The 19294-nt window shown below is 36.4% G+C and overlaps 2 protein-coding genes across 3 annotated transcripts in view; one reads left to right on the forward strand and one right to left on the reverse strand.

The window, feature by feature from the left end:
- The window catches only part of NEMF (nuclear export mediator factor), an 87932-nt gene extending 80517 nt beyond the window's left edge, over positions 1–7415 (forward strand). The window contains exons 28-33 of the mRNA XM_069091965.1: positions 1609–1815; positions 3612–3644; positions 5679–5779; positions 5874–5917; positions 6013–6092; positions 6240–7415. Of these exons, the coding sequence (XP_068948066.1) occupies positions 1609–1815; positions 3612–3644; positions 5679–5779; positions 5874–5917; positions 6013–6092; positions 6240–6317 (543 nt within the window). The 3' untranslated portion in view covers positions 6318–7415. The remainder of the gene's footprint in view (positions 1–1608; positions 1816–3611; positions 3645–5678; positions 5780–5873; positions 5918–6012; positions 6093–6239) is intronic.
- Positions 7416–7473: 58 nt separating this feature from the next.
- Positions 7474–19294, reverse strand: part of KLHDC2 (kelch domain containing 2) — a 48492-nt gene continuing 36671 nt past the window's right edge. Inside the window, exons 4-13 of one of the 2 annotated variants that reach the window (XM_069091966.1) lie at positions 19118–19233; positions 15213–15294; positions 14826–14909; positions 14175–14255; positions 14043–14101; positions 13538–13647; positions 13024–13096; positions 8262–8349; positions 7959–8011; positions 7474–7796 (exon numbers count right to left, since the gene is read on the reverse strand). In XM_069091966.1, coding sequence (XP_068948067.1) covers positions 7673–7796; positions 7959–8011; positions 8262–8349; positions 13024–13096; positions 13538–13647; positions 14043–14101; positions 14175–14255; positions 14826–14909; positions 15213–15294; positions 19118–19233 — 870 coding nt within the window. In that variant the 3' untranslated portion in view covers positions 7474–7672. The remainder of the gene's footprint in view (positions 7797–7958; positions 8012–8261; positions 8350–13023; positions 13097–13537; positions 13648–14042; positions 14102–14174; positions 14256–14825; positions 14910–15212; positions 15295–19117; positions 19234–19294) is intronic. The other variant, XM_069091967.1, reaches the window with a different exon arrangement.

Here is a 19294-nt window from a genome sequence, read left to right on the forward strand (position 1 = left end):
TTTAGAGTCCCCTTTTTACATGGATTGGGGAGGGTGGAAGCCGGAGCCGCGGGAGGGTCATGCTTCTACTCCGCCATCTTGGCTCCACTCCCCCTTTCAAGCATTCTTGCTGAAAAAACCAGAGTTGAATAGAAAATTTGACATTCAGATACAAGAAGCATGAGAAGGTAAACAGGGAAAAGAGATAATAAGGAAGATATCAAAGTTGAACTATTTACATTTCTACATGGAAAAATGATAATTGTAATTTTTTTTTTTTAAGCAATTGGGGTTAAGTAACTTGTTCAAGGTTACACGGCCAGGTGTTTCTAGGTGGGTGCTAAGTGTCTGAGCCTGGATTCTATCCCCCAGGTCATCCTGACACTGGGGCCGGTGCTCTTACTTGCTGTGCTACCTGGCCACCCAATAATTGTGATTCGTGAAACTTTTCTCAGTATCAGAATAGCTGAAGGGAATATAAATATGTATATATATATATGCATACATACATATATGTCTATATAGGAGGGTATATGGGCATATGAATATATATGTGAGTGTGTGTATATATGTGTACAGGTATACATAGACAGAGGGCACAGGACCAGTTGAATAGGAAGGGATGATACTTAACAGGCGAAAGGAAGAGGTGAGAGAGGAGATTAGAGGAGATGGGGAGACACAGAATGGGGTAAATTATCCCATGTAGAACAGTCAAGGGAAAACTGTTACAATGGAGGGGAAAAACAGGAAGGCAAAAGGGAATGGGTCAACTTTACTCTCTTTGAATTTGGCTTAGAGAGGGAATGACATACACTAAATAGGGTATCTCACCCTACAGGAGAGTAGGGGGTAAGGGGATGAGAGGGGGGATGATGGAAGGGAGGGCAGGATGGGGGGGAGGGTAGTTGGAAGCACCCACTTTTGAAAAGGGACAGGGTCAAAGTAGAGAACAGAGCAAGTGGGGAGCTCAACAATGCTCAAATTGTTTCTTTCTGACTGCTTGTAATATTTTCTCCTTGACCTAGGAACTCTAGAATTTGGCTATGATATTCCTAGGAGTCTGTGCTGCTGGGCAGGACCACTCTGAACCAGCATGGCTCACACAGGGCTGCATTTGGTCCCCCATGGGGTGCAATAAACCCTTCCTGTTGGCCTGCCAGGCTGCCTTCAGGAGGAGATTTGTTTCTCATTGTTACTTTGTGGGTTCTGTAGCTCTAAAATTTGTTTAGAGTCATCTTTTACGTACATTGGAGGTGGTTGGTGCAGGAGCTCAGCCCGGTTCCTGCTTTTACTCCGCCATCTTGGCTCTGCCCTCTGCATTTCTTCATAGTGCATCAAATCATACAATTCTAAAGGAGAATTTTTTTTTTAACAGAGAAGGACTAGGAGCAATGGGGAAAGTTGCATAGTTAAATGTGGGCTTGATATAAGGAAAAACTTGGCTGTTAAAGCTGTACAAAAATGTATGACAGACTGCTTGAGGAGACTGGGTCGGGTCGATTCTTACTGAAGGTCTTTAATCAGAGGCAGGGGTTATTCTAGAAGGGATTTATTGTCGGGTTTGGATTGGGCTTTGAATCCTCTGAGGTTCTAGTTCTTAGATTCTGTGATAATTGTGAAATAAAGTCTGCAGGTTCAAGCAAAGAAGAAAAAGGGAAGAAAGGGAAGAAAGGGAAGACAGGGAAAACAGCAGAAGAGACAGTGAAGAAACAATCCCAGAAATTCAGAGGTGAACTGACGATTGGTGACAGAATTAAGAAAGAAACTCCTTCTCTTGAAGCTGTAATTCATGAATTACAAGAACTTGCCACAGATGATCAGCCAGATGACAAGGTAAATCTTCTCATCTTTAGAAATAAATGACTAAAGCTTCTTATATGATACTACTACTATCATCTGTAATTAAAAAGGCTACTTACCCAGTGCTCTTTTGTAAAAGCATATTTGTTCACTTTTTTAAAAAATTAATTTTTAAACAGTGAATATTTTATATTAAATGTGTTTATAGCACTTGGCAGTCTTAACTGCATAATAAGAGTTAACATGGCATAGAGAATATGGAACCAGCCTAGTGATGTTACCCACCAAGTTCAAGTCTGACTTCTGACTGTGTGATCCTGGGCAAGACAGCTTTATCTTAATATTCATGCCCCTGGCAACTTATAAGGTTATAAATTTCAGAATGGTTTTCAGTTGGCTTTGCTAAAGGGAGTTTCCTCACTGGGAATTCCTAGTGATATCACCAGTCCTCATAACAAAATTGTGGGTAGCACAGCCTCTGCAGCCTGGAAGAGCTAAATTCATTAAATTATTTACCTGAAATGGCTGCTGCTGCGCCTTGCCGCCTGACTAGATGCGCATTTCTCTATCATGCTTGTTGTCAGACTTAAGGCACGTACGGAACGTTAGGAGGTGTTGAAGGAGGCCTTGTTTGCTCATAGGCATACCTCATCAGCATTCGCTGCAATGAGATGAATATGTCTTTTATCTTATAAAAATCACTCATTCTAAAAATCCCAAATTTTTATTTCTGAGGTTTCTTATTATGTTTTAGTGAAAACTGACTACAAACTTTTTTTTAAATGAATGTGGATGTGGTCAAAGCAAAGTAGTAATTTGACATTTGGCTCAAATAGAAAGAAGTCAAAGAAAAATATTTATTTCCTGATCTTAATATAGAAAGGATTGCTATTTTGAAAGTGGCCTAAGCTACATTCTAAGGACTATTTGAAAAACTAATCTATATAATAATTTACTTTACAAAAAATTTCCATTTTGCACATGAAATTTCTGACTCTTGAAAATGAGCCTTTGAACAAAGAAGTCTATGTTCTTTCTTGTAAATTTAGTACAGAATTTAAATTGGGAATCTTTGTTCTTTTGTGGCAAATTAAATATAGGTCATAAACCACCATGTTCCTAGCTCAGTAGTTTCCTACATATATATTATATAGGAGTAGGGTTTTTCGTTTTTTAATGTTCTTTAGAGGTAAAAAAGTAAAAAAAAACGTTTTTGACTATTGCATTCTGATATTCTACATTATTCTGTTGTCTTGAATCTATTTAGTTAAAATCTATAAATGATAGCCACCAAATATTTAGGGATAGACTATCTTGTGAAGAAAACTTTTTCAAATATAAGAATCCACTTTTATACATTATTAGAAAAGATAATTTGATTAATTTGGAGAGTGTACTTCATCAGAAAATTTTCCTGGAGATAGTAGTCATTGATAAAAGTCTTTTTTGTTGATCCTCAGGTCTTCCCCTGAATTTTCTTCCCTTGATGAATATTTCATTATTCATTATATATACCTTTGGTGATTAAGAACAGTAAAAACTTCCCAGACAGTATGATGCTGTGTTAGATCATTATTTTTTTTTTCTCAAAAACTTGCTATGTTTTACTCTCTCATTTTGAGTTGGTATTACTCTCTGAAAAATAAATTTCAAATGCCAGGTCCACATTTTTATACCCTGTAACACTCAAAATCACCGCTGAATATAAATCTATACTTCTCTACAACGGTCAGGTGGTGACATCCTATTAATCACACTGTCTTTATTGGCATGGACTACAAGGATCTTGTACTAACTGTAATTTTTTGTTTTATTTATGTTTGGAGCAGGAAGAGCAAGATACAGACCAACAAGAAAATGAGGTATGATTTTTATTGGAGGAGGGGGACACCAGTAGGGGTCCTTAAAACACGGTGTCATTTCTATTTCCTAAAAGATTCAGCATAAATATCAGCCTTTATTTTCATCTTTGGTGCTACACAGAGCCATTTGCCCTAGGTTTCCTTATTCCTTAATTGCAAATGAATCAAGTTGAACAAGTGTGTAGGGCCCTAAACAGAAATACCTTGAATTAGGAAATCTATAACCAAGTTTCCTGGACCCCACAGACTCTAATGCTACTCCGTAGCTGAGTACTCAGCACCAAGTAGTTAAATTCCTCATATAGCAGATTTAAATCTTTCTAGTCATCATAGTAAAGTGGACTCCAAGTAAAAGAGGAATGGAAATAAGCCAGCTATTCTCACATTAATCTGTATTTGTCCTTTTCAAAATTTTCCATATTTTAAGAAGAGGGTACAATAAAAACTCTTTAGTTAGGACTGCCCTCACTCCTTTAATGCTTCATATATTATTGCTCTTAAACACATCTCTGGAGACATAAGGTTGAAACTAACTCTTTGTTAATTAATGGGAGTTAAAGGGCTTTTTAAAAAATTAATTTAGTTTCAGTTCCAAATTCCCACCCTCCACTGAGAAAGCAAGAAAAACAAAACCCATTACAAACATTTATAGGCAAAGAAAATAAATTTCCTCATTAGCCATGTATTTATACACACAGCCCTTTCTTAATCTGCATTCTGAGTTCATCCTGTGTCTCTTATCTGGAGGTGTGTAGTAGTTTCATTATTAATTTTTTGGAATTGTGATTGATCATTGCATTGATCAGAATTACTATCAGAGTTACTTATTTTTGCAATATTGTGATTGCATGAATTATTCTCCTGGTTCTGCTCACTTCATTTTGCATAAGCTCAAAGAAATCTTGGCATGCTTCTCTGAAACCATTCCCTTCATTATTTCCTTACAACACCTTTCTGTCACCTTCATATACCATAACTTGTTCAGCCCCTCAGTTGATGGGCATCTCATCTATTTTCAATTCTTTGCCACAACATATAGACATAAAGACTTTTTCTTTTTTTTGTAGATACAAGTCATGCTAATTACTGAATGGTTTTCTTAAGGCTTACAAGTTATTTTTCTCTTTAGATGATTAATCTACTTTACTTTTTTACTGTCATTGATATATATCATGATTCTCCCCCCTCCCCAGTACTTTTTTTGTAATAAATAGTCAAGAAAATCAAATCAACATATTAGCAGAATATGCTGTATTTCACAAGTAGACGGTACCATCTCTTTGCTGAGAAGTGGTAATTAAGCATGTTTCACCATCAGTCTATGAACTTATAATTGGATAAATATTATTGAGTCTAGGCTTTTTGTTGCAACTCATGTATCCCTAGGCATAGAAACTGTTGGGTGATATTTGGTGGCCCCTTACTATTAGGAGCCTAAAATATTAAAGGGGATCTGCAACAGCCATCAGGAAAAACAATATCAGATAGTGTTATGGATGTCCAAGTCAAATTGGATTTCCTCCAAGAGAAAGTTGTCCCTGCATCTGTTCCATTTCTGTTCACCTTGATAAAGTCCATCAATCTTATATTTGTTTGGTGTTTGAAAGGAAGTAGCCTGGTTTGCATCAATAGAGTATAGGGCTGAAAACTGGATTTTGTAGCCAGAGGATTTTGACTCAAATTTCAATTGTCTTAGTGACTTTCTGTGTGTTTTTGGGTGTTTGTTGTTGTTTTTTGATCTGTAAAATGAGATAGTTGGACAAGGACACTCAGATCACTTTCAGCTCTAAATCTGTGATGGTATAAAACTAAGTAAGCATCCTTGTGCGTCTTTGTAAGGATGTACCCTAGCAAGGCACCTCCTTACTACGCTTTGGAGAAAAGAAATCAATTTGCACTCTCCTAAATTATACTTAACATAAAAGGATCGAAGGAAGATAAATACATTTTGAAACATTAACCTAAACAGATAGTATTTGAATTTTCTTTTTCTAATATGAAAGGTCCCATTTCAAAACAGTTTTTGCTTTCTAGGAGAACCTGCTGGATTCTTTGACAGGGCAACCCCATTCTGAAGATGTTTTGCTTTTTGCTATACCAATATGTGCCCCGTATACCACCATGACCAATTATAAGTAAGTCACCGTTAGGCTATTCAAGTCAACAACTAAAAAGTATGCCTCATTAATTGCTTCATAATTTAGTGATATGTGCCATTTCTTTTTAAAGATACAAAGTGAAACTTACTCCTGGCATCCAGAAAAAAGGAAAAGGTATCATGGTTCTCTAATTCTTTTAAGTTATAGTTTTAAAAAAGATGGCGAATGAATGGAAACCAGTTCAATATTTTCTTCTTTTCTGCTTATAGCTGCTAAAACTGCCTTGCATACTTTCATGCATTCAAAAGAAGCAACAGCAAGAGAAAAAGATTTATTTCGTAGTGTAAAGGTAAGTTTTCTTTCATAGTCTTTGCAGTTCTCTATATAGCCTCTAACTCTGATACACTTAAGTCAGAGTTAAAATATTGGTTATAAATATGTTTAATGTGTATAATTTGAAAAACATGAAGGTGCTCAACATGTTTGTATTTTTTAGGACACTGATTTATCAAGAAATATTCCTGGAAAAGTGAAAGTATCTGCACCCAATCTGCTCAATGCAAAGAAGAAATAATAGACAAAATAATAACATATTTTGAAAGGTACTCAAATGCTCGAAGTGTCTTACGTAAATAGTCCATTCTATGCATTCTACAAAATAACTTTTCCCCCATTTCAAATGAAAAAGAAAAACAGTATCTTAATTGTAACTTTATATAAAATTTTTACAGCACCTATTATATTTTACAGCAACTATTATATATATACCTATTCACCTAAATTAACATGAAATTTAGGTCACAAGTGAACCTTCATTTCATGTTGAAATACTGAGATAGTACATATGCTGCAGACCTAAAAATTACCCTTTAACAAATGTTCTAGGATCAGTTTTTCTCCTAATGTTAATAATCATTTGATTTGTACTGTAACTTTGTATCTATATGCAGTTTTTCCCTCTCTAATCACTTCTGGAATTCCTGTTGGTATAAGTTATGAAGGTGTTTATAAAAAAATGATTGTGCTTCAGTTTTTTTTTCTGCCCTCACCTACCCCTATCCCCCCAAGGTGTACCCCTATACCCTTTATATATATAGGGTATACCCCTATACCCTTTGCCACCCACATTCACTGGTTTGTATCAAGCTATGGTATCTACAGCATGCTGGTATTTGTACTACTCAGGAACTACAATTACTAAAACTGTCTTTACTTAACCCTCCCAGAATTAGATATAACATTTCCAACCTTTTGGAATTCCTTTGTTCAGGCCATTAGATAACAAATTAGTATGCTCAGTATACTTATATATACACTTAGTAAAGAACTTTGGGGTAGGGAAGAGAGTATTTCATTATACATTTATATAAAAACCTCTATAAGTTTCTTTTGTAACTTAGTCACACCTGAGAAAATACTTAAGGTTTTTCCAGTTGACATTTAAACTATCTCAGGAGAATTATGTTATGATTGTGTACTAACTGGGTGTTCATATTCTGCCATTTCCCTTTTCCATTTATGAATGATGTCAAAATCCCATGACCCTTGGAAGTTAAATTTCGATTAAATTATTTTACCTTTTCTTTAGTTGTAAGCTTCCCTAATATTATGAGATGATTTTGTAAGGTGTATGGCCCTGTTCAGAGTATTAAATAAGAATATGTGATAGCCATTCTTGGACTCTTTGTCCAGTATGTTTATTTCTTTTTTGCTATAATAGAAGAAAATCATTTGCATTAAATACGTTTATTGCAAATCTCTTCAGACACAAAAATAAGTTCTCTAGGCCATTCATATGCAAATTTAAGCCAAAAAAGCTTACAACAACACAGCTTACAGATAATGCCACACTTTGTGAATATTAATTACACCTTTTAGAATTTTGCTTGTCCATGCAAGATTTATTGGAGGCATGACCTGTAGAGAATCTTATGATCCAGATGTATTGTTACTACCAAACCTCTGAGTCACACTGTGAAGTAAGTGCTTTGGAAGGCAGTTCCATGAGCTGGCTAATAAGTCTTTAAAGCAAATGACTGCTTCTAGGCTTAGCCTGAAAAGGAGAAAAACACATTGTTAAAGCACTTTGACTTTTAATAAATTATAAAAAAGGAATTAAGGATAGCATATAAGTGATGCTTGTTGTTAGCACCCTCCCCCATGACTTACAAAAAATTACCAGTTAAAAATAGCATTTTTCCATTCCTTAGCTTACCTTACAAGTGATTTTGGTTGTACTGAAAACACAAGTAGTTCATTACTGTGAGCCTGAGATTAAAAAAAATTTTTTTAGTCAATGAAATTCAGAACTAAAAAATCATCTTTAAAAAATAAAACTATAGAGGCGGCTAAGTGGCACAGTGAATAGAGCACTGGCCCTGGAGTCAGGAGGACCTGTGTTCAAATTTGGCCTCAGACACTTAACACTTACTAGCCATGTGACCATGGGCAAGTCACTTAACCCCAATTGCCCTGCCCTCCCCCTCCAAAAAGCAAAATAAAATAAAACTATACTTACTGCTTTGTGCTGGGCAAGCAAGTTGTTAGCACACCCGCCAAAAACAATCACTTCTCCTTCATCACTTGCACAAGCTGTGTGCCATAACCTGCACGGTAACAAAAAACCACAAATTAAAAAAACAAACACCTTCCCTTCTACAGACGAGCAGTCCCTCTACCTCCGCCCCACTGTGCTGTTCAGTAGGGAAGGTGAAGAAGAAAACCTCTCCCTCCCCATAGCGATATTCATGTCACACCAAAACCAGAGGATAAACATTTTTTTAAAATTGGTTCATTATAAAGATACACATCTCTCTAGACATAAGCTAGATGACCAGCTTTTTTCCCCTTGAGATGTTTTGGTGTTGGAGATAGCCTGAATGGTATCCATCTGGTTAGTATCTTAGGTATATGTGATATATACATAAAGGATAATCATAAATAATCATAAATACATTTCACCTCAGATACTAACCAAATGGATACCATTCAGGTTATCTCTTTAGCTATCTGGAATATGATTCCAGCTGCCAGTTCTTGGCAGTTCTATTTCCACATCTTTCTTTTCCAATGTCTCTACACTGTGGCAATCATCTCCTTCTTTCAGAGGTGGGGAGCTTCTCCACACAGCTGTCAAAATCATCTTAAGGTATAGGACAATCCATGTCAGTTTTTTGTTGGAAAACATACCTTAAAAACTCCTTAACCTGATGTATAAAAGCCATCTACACAGTTTCCCCCTATCCTTACATACATTTCATAGCACTCATTGCATTTTCCAAACAAACCGGACTTAATGTTTCCTGAACACATTACATCTCCTGAGTCTAGAATACTGTACCCTCTGTTTCTCCCTTACATCTCCTAGCTTCAAGGCACTGAGTTAAGATGTCACCTCCTAAGTAAACCTTCTGCCCCCTCAAATTGCCTGGTATTTGCTTTTTTGTGTTTTATCATCCTAGCAGATTACAAGCTACTTCAAGGGAGATATGGTTCTGTCCCCAGCACCTCACAGATAAGATAAAGATAAAAATGAAAAATAAAGATGAGATAAAGATAGTTTAGAAAGTTTCATGTGAACACTGAATAAATATGTCTTAATCTCCACACATGGGAATAGAATGAACTAATGAACTGTGGTTGACATTTGAAGTTTTAGAAAAACCTTTAAAAAAAAAAATGCCATCTTACTAGAAACCCATCTTTTCTATTATCGTATTTTTTCAAATTCTGAATTACACCACCACTACTTACCCAGGTAAATAAGGACATTAACCTTAGAGAGGCAGAAAAAAATAGTGGACCAAAGTTCAAATGCTACCTGAGCCTGTATAATTTATGTGGGCAATTTATGAATTTAATTTCTCCCTTCAAGGCAGTGCTTAATGCTCATAATTATGAAACAGATTTATTTATGAAAAAAGGTCCATTTTAAGCTCTCACCTTTCTAAGGTAAAAAGCGATTATTTTGGTTCACCAACTTTGGGAAGGAAGAGGAAAAGTGATCATTTAGAAAAAGAAGCGTACTCTATTGAAGACTTGAGAAATGGGCTCAATTATTTCTAGAATCCCATAATAGGTCCTGTGAATTCCTAATTCCTGTTCTGCTGAATAAATCTCATATCCCTTCTTATACATTCAGTTTTTCACTTGCCCCAAAGTGACACAGCCAATTAACAGAACTGTATATAAAAGCCTGATATCATATCATGGATCTAATATTATATCTGTGATAACCTCGCCTTGCTGAATAACTAATTAATATAATCTACTATCAAAAGCAATTTATAGATGAAGCTCATTATAAATGTGTATTTTAGCATAAAAAAAAACTATTAATAGGAAGGAAAACACTCCAGAACAAAGAATGATGAGAATTTCAAGTTCCCTTTCTAGAAAAAATCAATTATTCCAACGGGAAGAAAGTTAGAACTATTCCCTCAGAAGCTTCAATTTTTAGAATGCAGTTATTAACTAGCCACAAAAATGATACCATCCCATTTTGCAGGGGGCGGGGGCAGGAGAACCTATGAAAGAACTCTCAGTAAGGAAACTGGATCTACCAGTGTTTGTATCTCAGAGGTATAACCCAAACTGACTTAATCCTGATTCCAAAAGACACTGTGATATTACTCTAGTCATTTTTCTTAGATGCCCACCTAATTCAGAAACCAGTCAATTTGTGCAGTAAAACCTCTCATTTGAAGATATACAATGACTTTTCTTTGTACATGTGGGAAGTGCAAAACATGAAAATTGAAAGGATAATATCTTGGTACAGATAATTATAAGATTAGATTTTTATCTAATCCTTTAAGATTTTGTGAGAGAAAGGTGGAGTAAGATTAAGGATAATTAAAGGGGAAGGACCTGATTCAATAAGAAGGAAAAGGAAGGGGCGGCTAGGTGGCGCAGTGAGTAGAGCACCGGCCCTGGAGTCAGGGACCTGAGTTCAAATCCAGCCCCAGACACTTAACACAAAAACTAGCCCTGTGACCTTGGGCAAGTCACTTAACCCCCAATTGCCCTCTTTAAAAAAAAGGCAAAAAGGAAGACGGTAATTAGCAAAGCAAAAAAAATAAGTAAATACTTAGTAAAGGGGACTGACTATAGGGGGTGGAGCCAAGGAGGAAGAAAGTTAGCATTTTGCTTCCCTAAACACTTTGCTATACTGGCTAGCATCCAGTGATCCTGGCTTTCTTGCTGTTTCTTGTACAGAAATTTCATCTCTCAACTTCTGCCATTTTCATTAGCTATGTCCCATGTGTGGAACGCTCTCTCTCCTTATCTCTGCCTCCTAGCTTCTACTGAGTCTCAGGTAAAATGTCTTTTTATAGGAAACCTTTCCAGACCTCTCTTAATTATCGTGCCTGTCTGTATATACAATCCAGTTTATATATAGCTGTTTGCAAGTTGCCTCCCCCATCAGATTGTGAGCTCAATGAGAGCAGGGACTGCCTTTTGCCTCTCGGCATATTCCAGGACAAGCTACTATACCTCATAAAAGCTTTGACTGACTAAAGAGCAGGGAGCCCTGTGTAACACTTAGGTTAGTATTCTTTGAAGGATTGGAGGTGAGGTTTCAATGGGGAAAAAGACATCTGAAATAGATGAGAGGAAACCTCACAACTGTCAAAAGATTAGAGTGAAAAAATGCCACACAGGAAGAGAAAAGGAAGAAAAAAAATTCAGAGATGACAGACTCCAGACCAGAAACGGAGTCCATTAATTAGGTTGGTAAGAATGTATTTTTCTGGTGTCTTGCAAATAAGGTTCTATTTGAGTTTTGTACAGGACATCATCATGAAAGTGCATTCTTTGAAGTACATGTGATCATTAAACTTGATATATGCCTGAGTGGCACCATTTTGGAAGAGAGAAGGCTGCATTTGGAACATAGATTTTAAAACTCAAAGGGAACTTGGATAGAGGTCATCTACCTAAAATGATTTATAATCAAAGAATTTATAAACCAATGAATACAGGAACTAATAGAGATAAGGTATACAGGCTGATACTCCATTCTCTTTTTTTGGCATAATAATACTCTGAGCTTTTATATTCTTTTGGGATGTTCCTCTCTTTAAGAATGTGAAAATCAATCTATGAGGGGCGGCCAGGTGGCTCAGCAAGTAAGAGCACTGGCTCCAGTGTCAGGATGACCTGGGGATCAAATCTGGACTCAGATACTTAGCACCACACCCAGAAATAACTGGTCGTGTAACCTTGAGCAAGTTACTTAACCCCGATTGCTTTAAAAAAAAAAAAAGAAAATCAATCTATGAGTGCCTTTAAAATTATGTGGACTTTAGCATCAGTTTCTTCTGTATATAATAGGGAGCAGGGTTAGGAACAATGCCTGACACTTGTGTATATAAGAGGGTACAGAATAGTCTATTTCTAATGCTTGAATGATGAAGACCAGAATGCTAGAAAAATCCTTATAGGTCTGTTCAACATCTGTTTATTGTACTCTTTCCAGTTCTCTACTCTAACATTCCCTCTAGCTACTATTCCACATTTCTTTTCCTTTTTGTTCCCCAGCTACTACAATCGCTCTAGGTTAAGTCTGATGGCTTTATCCCAGTTCTAATCTTCCTTAATCTCTCTACAACTTTAGATACTGCTGTCATCCCCCCTTCTAGGCTATTCTTTTTTTTCCCTTAGTTTTACATTGCTTTCTTTGGGTTTTCCTACCTGTCTAACCCTTATTCAGTTTTATTTTTCTTTCTTTTGCTTTTTAGGAGGAAATCAGGGTTAAATGACTTGCCAAGTCACTCAGCTAGTGAGTGTATGAGGCCATATTTTAACTCGGGTTTTCCTGACTACAGGGCCTATGCATTTCACTACAAAGCTGCCCCCCCTTCCTCATTTTTCCTCACCAGTTTATTGTACACTTGTCACTTCCTAAAAATTGTTGTCCTCCATGGCCCTATCCTGAGCCTTCTTCTTGTTCTTCCTATTCCCTTCTTTAGTGATATAATTGATAAAGTTATTTCTACATGTCTCCCACACCTTATGTACCCAACCATAATCTCAGCATTTCTCTCTGATTATGTCAGCTTTTCAAACTCAAAATGTCCAAAATAGAACTAAAAATTTTTCCCTTCCTCCCAACTTCCCTATTTCTTATGAGGATATCACCAACTTAAGATATCCAGGTTGCAACTTCTGAGTTGTCCTTTATTTTTCCCTTTCTCTATTACACAAAGGAGTCACTTAAGCACACACAAATTATTTGTTCGGCATAAAGGTGATGAATCATTTTTGTTTGCTTATACCTTGGTTTTTCAGCATGGCTGTGTTTAAACTGTATCCATTCATTCTTATTGATCCAATAAGTCCAGGCATCACCTGATAACAAAGAGCCAAAGAAAAAAGACCCTTGAGCATGTTATTTTGTTGTATGTGGAAGTGATGTTAAATTGTACTTTTTACTTTTACCAAAGGGAGGAAGTTTGAAGCTCACTTCCAAAAATGTATTACATTTTGTGTATAAGTAGAACAATGTTATATAGAGGAAGTAGAACTCGATATGGGTTGTTTTTTTACTTTCACTGGAACTAAATCCCACCCATCCTCTATAATTTTGAGACCCTCTGAAAATTAAACAAAAAATACTAATAGGAAGATTGTAACCCATTAAAAGTGGAGGCAGAGAATTCTATTTGTAAATTACTCTTTGGACTTTCTACCGTAACACAGATATTAAAATTACATTTGTTTACATATTCTCTTCCTATGGGAAGTTAGAGACACATGTTCTGGTGAGTCAAAGGCATTAAACCAACTTACTTAGTGGCTGTTTATCAGTGGTAAACCCGCCGAAGAGAAAAAGATGATCTGAAGAAACTGGTGTTAAAGAATGCCAAGAACGACCAACTGGGCACAGACCTTGTGGAATTCTGAAAAAGTGAAAAATAGCTGTAATCGATGCAATAATAAGAATGGTCTGATTTTTTTTCCCACCTCCCTTTAAACAGAGATTTCAACATCTAATTTATAAATTGGCATGAATTAGCATTAGCAAATTTTTAGTTAGTAACACCTTAAGGAAGGGTATTCTTTTTTTTTTTTTTTATTAAGCAATCAGCGTTAAGTAACTTGCTCAAGGTTACACGGCCAGTTATTTCTGGGTGTAAGGAAGGGTATTCTTAAAACAAAGTTTAGGTATCATGTTTGCCTCGAGTGATTATGGTCAAATTAAGAATGAAAAAATGTACTAATAGAGCTTTAATAAGGAGTGACTACACACTGAAAATCTTTTCTTTTGAAGGATTTAATGTTATGTGTTACCTACAATTCATTCCATTCCCATGTGTCCAGATTAAGATAATGGAGATCATTCATCCTGGAGTCCTAAGGGAGGGAAAAAAAAAGTTAATCTAAATAATCCCAAAGCAAAGCAAAATTTAGGAAAAGATATACTCACTCGGTATCTGCCTCCAAATACAAAGCCTTTGTTTCCAACAGTAGCACAGGCATGGGCAGCTCTAGGAGATGGAGGTTTACCCTACAAAAAAGCATCATAAGGGAAAACTGCTAACAGATTTTAATTTAAAGCTAAACTGATATTAGAAAGTGGTTGTTGGTGGGAACAGGAACAATGTTAACAGAATTGTATCTGAAGCTTAGCAAATAAAAACAGTTGACAGCAATGCTAAATATGAAGGGATAGGAAGACCAAACTAACTGCCTAAATAAAATGTAACACTCTAGGATAAACCAGAATTTATTCATCTCAATTTACTATTCCTTTAATGAAAGAACTTCCTATTTTTTCTAAATATTAAAAAATAGGTTATATAAGAATTACAAAACAGATGAATTCACTTTGAATGTAGTGTCTGGATAGCAAGGTGCTATATATCTTAAGAATATCACCAAATCTGAAGAAATCAACCATATCACTTACCCTTTTCCTAAGAAGTGTAAAAATAGATTGTTTCATATAACCAAAAAGTAAAAAAATAAAATTATACTTCATATCCTTCAATTCATTTTCTAGTCTGAGAAGTTTAAAAAAAAATTGTGATCAAAATAAAGAGACTTAATTTTAATTCAGTATTCTGTAGAAACTTACTGTAGTTATAGGCTGCTTCCAGGTAAAAGTTTCAGTGTCCAAAACATGTACATGATCATTCCATCCCCTGGGATGACTTGAGTTCTAAATAAGAAAAATCTAAATTTAACTACTTTTTGCCATATTCAGTCATTCCTAATTCATGTTTTCCACATACTTATCCGCCCTAAATTATACACTGGGGGCTCCTTAAGGGAAGAGACTGTGTCTTACCCTTTTCTATATTCTCGTGCTTAGCATGTAGCAAGCACTAAATAAATGCTTATAGTTATAATCTGATTAATACAAGAAATGGAAGGACATGAGTATATAGAGTGATGTCATCCGTGATTCAGTTTAATTCAACAATTATTAATACTGAGTCAAATAATTTTTTAAATCACTTACCCAAAAAGACGTTTCATCAAACTCAAAAGTTCCCAGTTGTTTGTCTTCAGGTAAATACCCATAACCTCCAAAAAATATTAGCCTGTAATATAAAAATAAGATACTTTAGAAACTCTTTTACCAATCTAGCTTATTCACTAGTGATTCATTTTATTGTATCACATTCAAAATGATGAAGTACCTTTTTTTTTTTACAAAGACAATTCCCAAGAAACATTTAATAGAGATAAGAAAGTCCCAGATATAAAATTGGAAGGGAGCTTAACACATAGCCACTCCAACCTCCTTATTCTACAAATGAAAAAACTGTGGCCCAGAGAGATTTGATTTGTCCAAGGTAATTTACATAGTTAAGTAGAAGACTGGTTTTTTAAACCAGGTTCATTTGTGCAGCACTATTTTAACTCTTTAAACTGAAGTTGATTATTATTATTACTATTTATTAATATAATTATCAATGTTATATAATATATATGTGAACTAATTTTTTAAAAACTAATGAATACTAAGATGAAAATGGAACTAGAGTATTAGTTATTGGCATTAACAGTAGAGGAAACACAACTATTGGAGTTTCAAGTCAATGACATTACAGAAGCAGCATTGTACAAAATCCTTGGGGAGTTCCCAGATCCCTGAAGGAGGCTGTAGCAGTCAGCCAGATCACATCCATTACACACAGAAGATGGACACTGAATCACTGCTCTTCTTCTGTCATCTAAGTGTTCTGGGAATGGAATATCTCATAGTACATTAATAAAATTAACTTAGTTAATAGCTCTTAGGTGAAGCTGTTGATTTAAAACATACTTTACACATTATTTTCTAGTAGGTCCGATTTGTATTTATCCATCCCTACATCCTCACTTGGTCTTCTCTGTGATCAATAGCATTTGCAAGATATTCATCTTGAGTTAGAGATATTATCTCTGGCTATAGTCTGAGCAACTGGACTAAACTACTGACTACTGTATAAAGTCTTGGCCTTTGTTACTTTTTTTTTTTAATTTTTCAAATGCTTTACTAACTTCTGATTTACATCATTCATTTCCACCAGATTTTGAGTTACAAATTTTCTCCCCATTTTCCCCCGCCCCAAAATAACAGTCCCACAGGCTATCCCCTCCTCCAATCTGCTCTCTCCCATATCTTCTCCCATACCCCCTTCGACTTTTCCAGTAGGGCATGGTGGATCTCTGTGCCCCAGTGTCTGTACATCTTCTTTTCCAATTACATGTAAAATACTATTAATAATAGTGTGTGTGTGTGTATATATATATATATATATATATATATATGTTTAAACATTTGATTTTAAAACTTTGAATTCCAGATTCATTCCCTTCCTCCCTTCTCACCCACCCTTACTGGGAAGATAAACAGTTCAGTATAGGATGTACATGTGTAGCTAATGCAAAATAACATAGTAGATATAATATAAAAGAGTGAATGTATTTCCCTCCTTCCTATCCCACCTCCTACTTGTTCTAGTCTCTACTTTGATCCTGTTGCTTTTCAAAAGTGGGAGCTTCCAACTTCCCTGCCCCCCCCTACTCTACTGTAGGGTGAGATACCCTATTTAGTGTGTATTTCATTCCCTCCCTGAGCCAAATAAAATGAGAATAAGGTTGAACCATTCCCTTTTGCCTTCCTATTTTTCCCCTCCATTGTAACCATTTTCCCTTGCCTCTTCTATATGAGATAGTTTACCCCAATCTGTCTCTTCCCATCTCCTCTCATTATATTCCTCTCACCTCTTAATTTCACCTTTTAAGTATCATCCCTTCCTGTTAAATTGGTCCTGTGCCCTCTATCTATGTATACCTGTAAACATATATACACACATTCAAATATGTATTCATACGCCCATATACCCTCCTACATAGACATATATATATATATATATATATATATAAAATTCTATTCCCTTCAACTATTTTCATACTGAGCAGTTTCATCAGTTACAATGATTGTATTTCCATGTAGAAATGTTAACAATTCAACTTTGATAAGTTCCTTATGATTTCTTTTGCCTGTTTACCTTCTCATGCTTCTCCTGCTTCTTGTATCTGAATGTCAAATTTTCTATTCAACTCTGATTTTTCATCAAGAATTCTTGAAAGTCCTCTATTTCACTGAATGACCATATTTCCCCCTGAAACATAATACTCAGTTTTGCTGGGTAGGTGATTCTTGGTTTCAATCCCAGCTCCTTTGACCTTCGGAATATCATATTCCAAGCCCTTCAATCCCTCAGTGTAGAAGCTGCCCGATCCTGAATTATCCTGATTGTGTTTCCACAATATTCAAATTGTTTCTTCCTGGCTGCTTGTAATATCCTCTGCTTGATCTGGGAATTCTGGAACCTGGCTATAATATTCTTAGGAGTTTTCTTTTTTGGGATCTTTTTCCAGAGGTGATCAGTGGATTCTTTCAACCTCTGTTTTGCTGTCTGGTTCTAAATCATGGAGGCAGTTTTCCTTGAGAATTTCTTGGAGGATGATTTCTAGGTTCTTTCTTTGATCATGGCTTTCAGGTAGTCCAATAATTTTCAAATTATCTCTCCTGGATCTATTTTCCAGGTCAGTGAGATATTTCACATTGCCTTCTATTCTTTCATTTGTTTGGATCTGTTTAATAGTATCTTGATTTCTCATGAGGTTACTAGCTAACATTTGCTCCAATCTAATTCTGAAGGAATGATTCTCCTCAGTGAGCTTTTGAGATTCTTTTTCCAGCTGCCAAATTTGGCTTTTTAAGGCATTCTTCTCCTCATTGCCTTTTTGAGCCTCTTTTGCCATTTGAGTTAGTCTATTTTTTAAGGTGTTATTTTCCTCAGTCACACTGTTGACTGTGATTTCATAATTTTCTTGCATCCTTCTCATTTCTCTTCCCAATTTTTCCTCCACTTCTCTTATCTGCTTCTTAAGGTCCTCTATGGCCTGTAACCAGCTCGTATTGTTCTTGGAAGCTTTTGGTGCACGAGTTCTGACTTCACTGTCTTCTTCTTGTTCCATGCTTTGATTCTTTTTGTCCCCAAAATAGGAGTCTAATGTTGGATTGCTTTGCTTGGTTTGCTTCCTTTGCCTGGTCATTTGGCCACTTGACTTTTGGCCACAGTAGGACTCTGCTACCAGACAGAGGAGCTTTGTTCCAAATGCTGGGGTTTTCTCAGCTGCCAAAGGTATTAGTTGGTTGCCCTCTCTGAGGCTTTCACATGCTCTGGCAAGCTGGTCGCACACCCCAGGACCTCCAGCCTAGACCGCAATCCAGATCCAAGCAAGTTAAAGCAAGAGTGATTACTGGTCAGATTGGTTGCTTAGTCCCCCTACACACTGCAGGACAGGACCTGAAGCTGCCAGGATGCCACCGCCCTCAGCAGCTTCTCGTCCCCCGGGGCAAAAGCTGATGCACTCCCAACTACTTTGTCCCAAAGTCCATACTGCACTGACCTTTCACTTTGTCCTTAGCATCTATGTGTTGATAATTCTGGATTGCCACAGCTGCTGGTGATCTGGAATCCCTCCAGCCAGTGGCTGTTCAGGCCCGCCCTGGGGCTAAAACTGGCTCAGCTCCCAGAGCGCTCGCTGCGCTGTCCCTGACGGGAGGTTAACTTCTCTGTCATTTTGTGGGTTCTGTAGCTCCAAAGTTTGTTCAGAGTCTCCTTTTACATGGATTGGAGGTGGTGGGGGCCAGAGCCTCATGGAGGTCCTGTTTCTACTCTGCCATCTTGACTCCGTCCCCCAAACTCCGAGTAAGTACATTTTTGATATTTACTTCATTCAGATGAGAATGTTAAGTTTTTATGTTTTTAAGGATAAAACACTTTATATTCAGTTAAGACATAAAAATTTAAGAGTAAAGCAGTTTTATATATAAACAATATACTAATGCTACTAACTCACTTGTTTTTATATACCCAGACACCAAGTTTGTCCTTTGATGATGGGGGAATTCCTTGGCAATCAACTCTGACCCACTGCAACACGCTGCCTGTAGACCTTGAATCCAGCATATAGAACTGCAGAAAAAAAATTTATTTAGGCAATTGAGGGAGAAGGGACTGGACACAAGTGTAGAGC

Source organism: Petaurus breviceps, unplaced genomic scaffold (assembly GCF_028583685.1).
Source record: "Petaurus breviceps papuanus isolate PSGF00001 unplaced genomic scaffold, PetGlider_PUasm1.0 189, whole genome shotgun sequence".
Taxonomy (NCBI): Eukaryota; Metazoa; Chordata; class Mammalia; order Diprotodontia; family Petauridae; genus Petaurus; species Petaurus breviceps.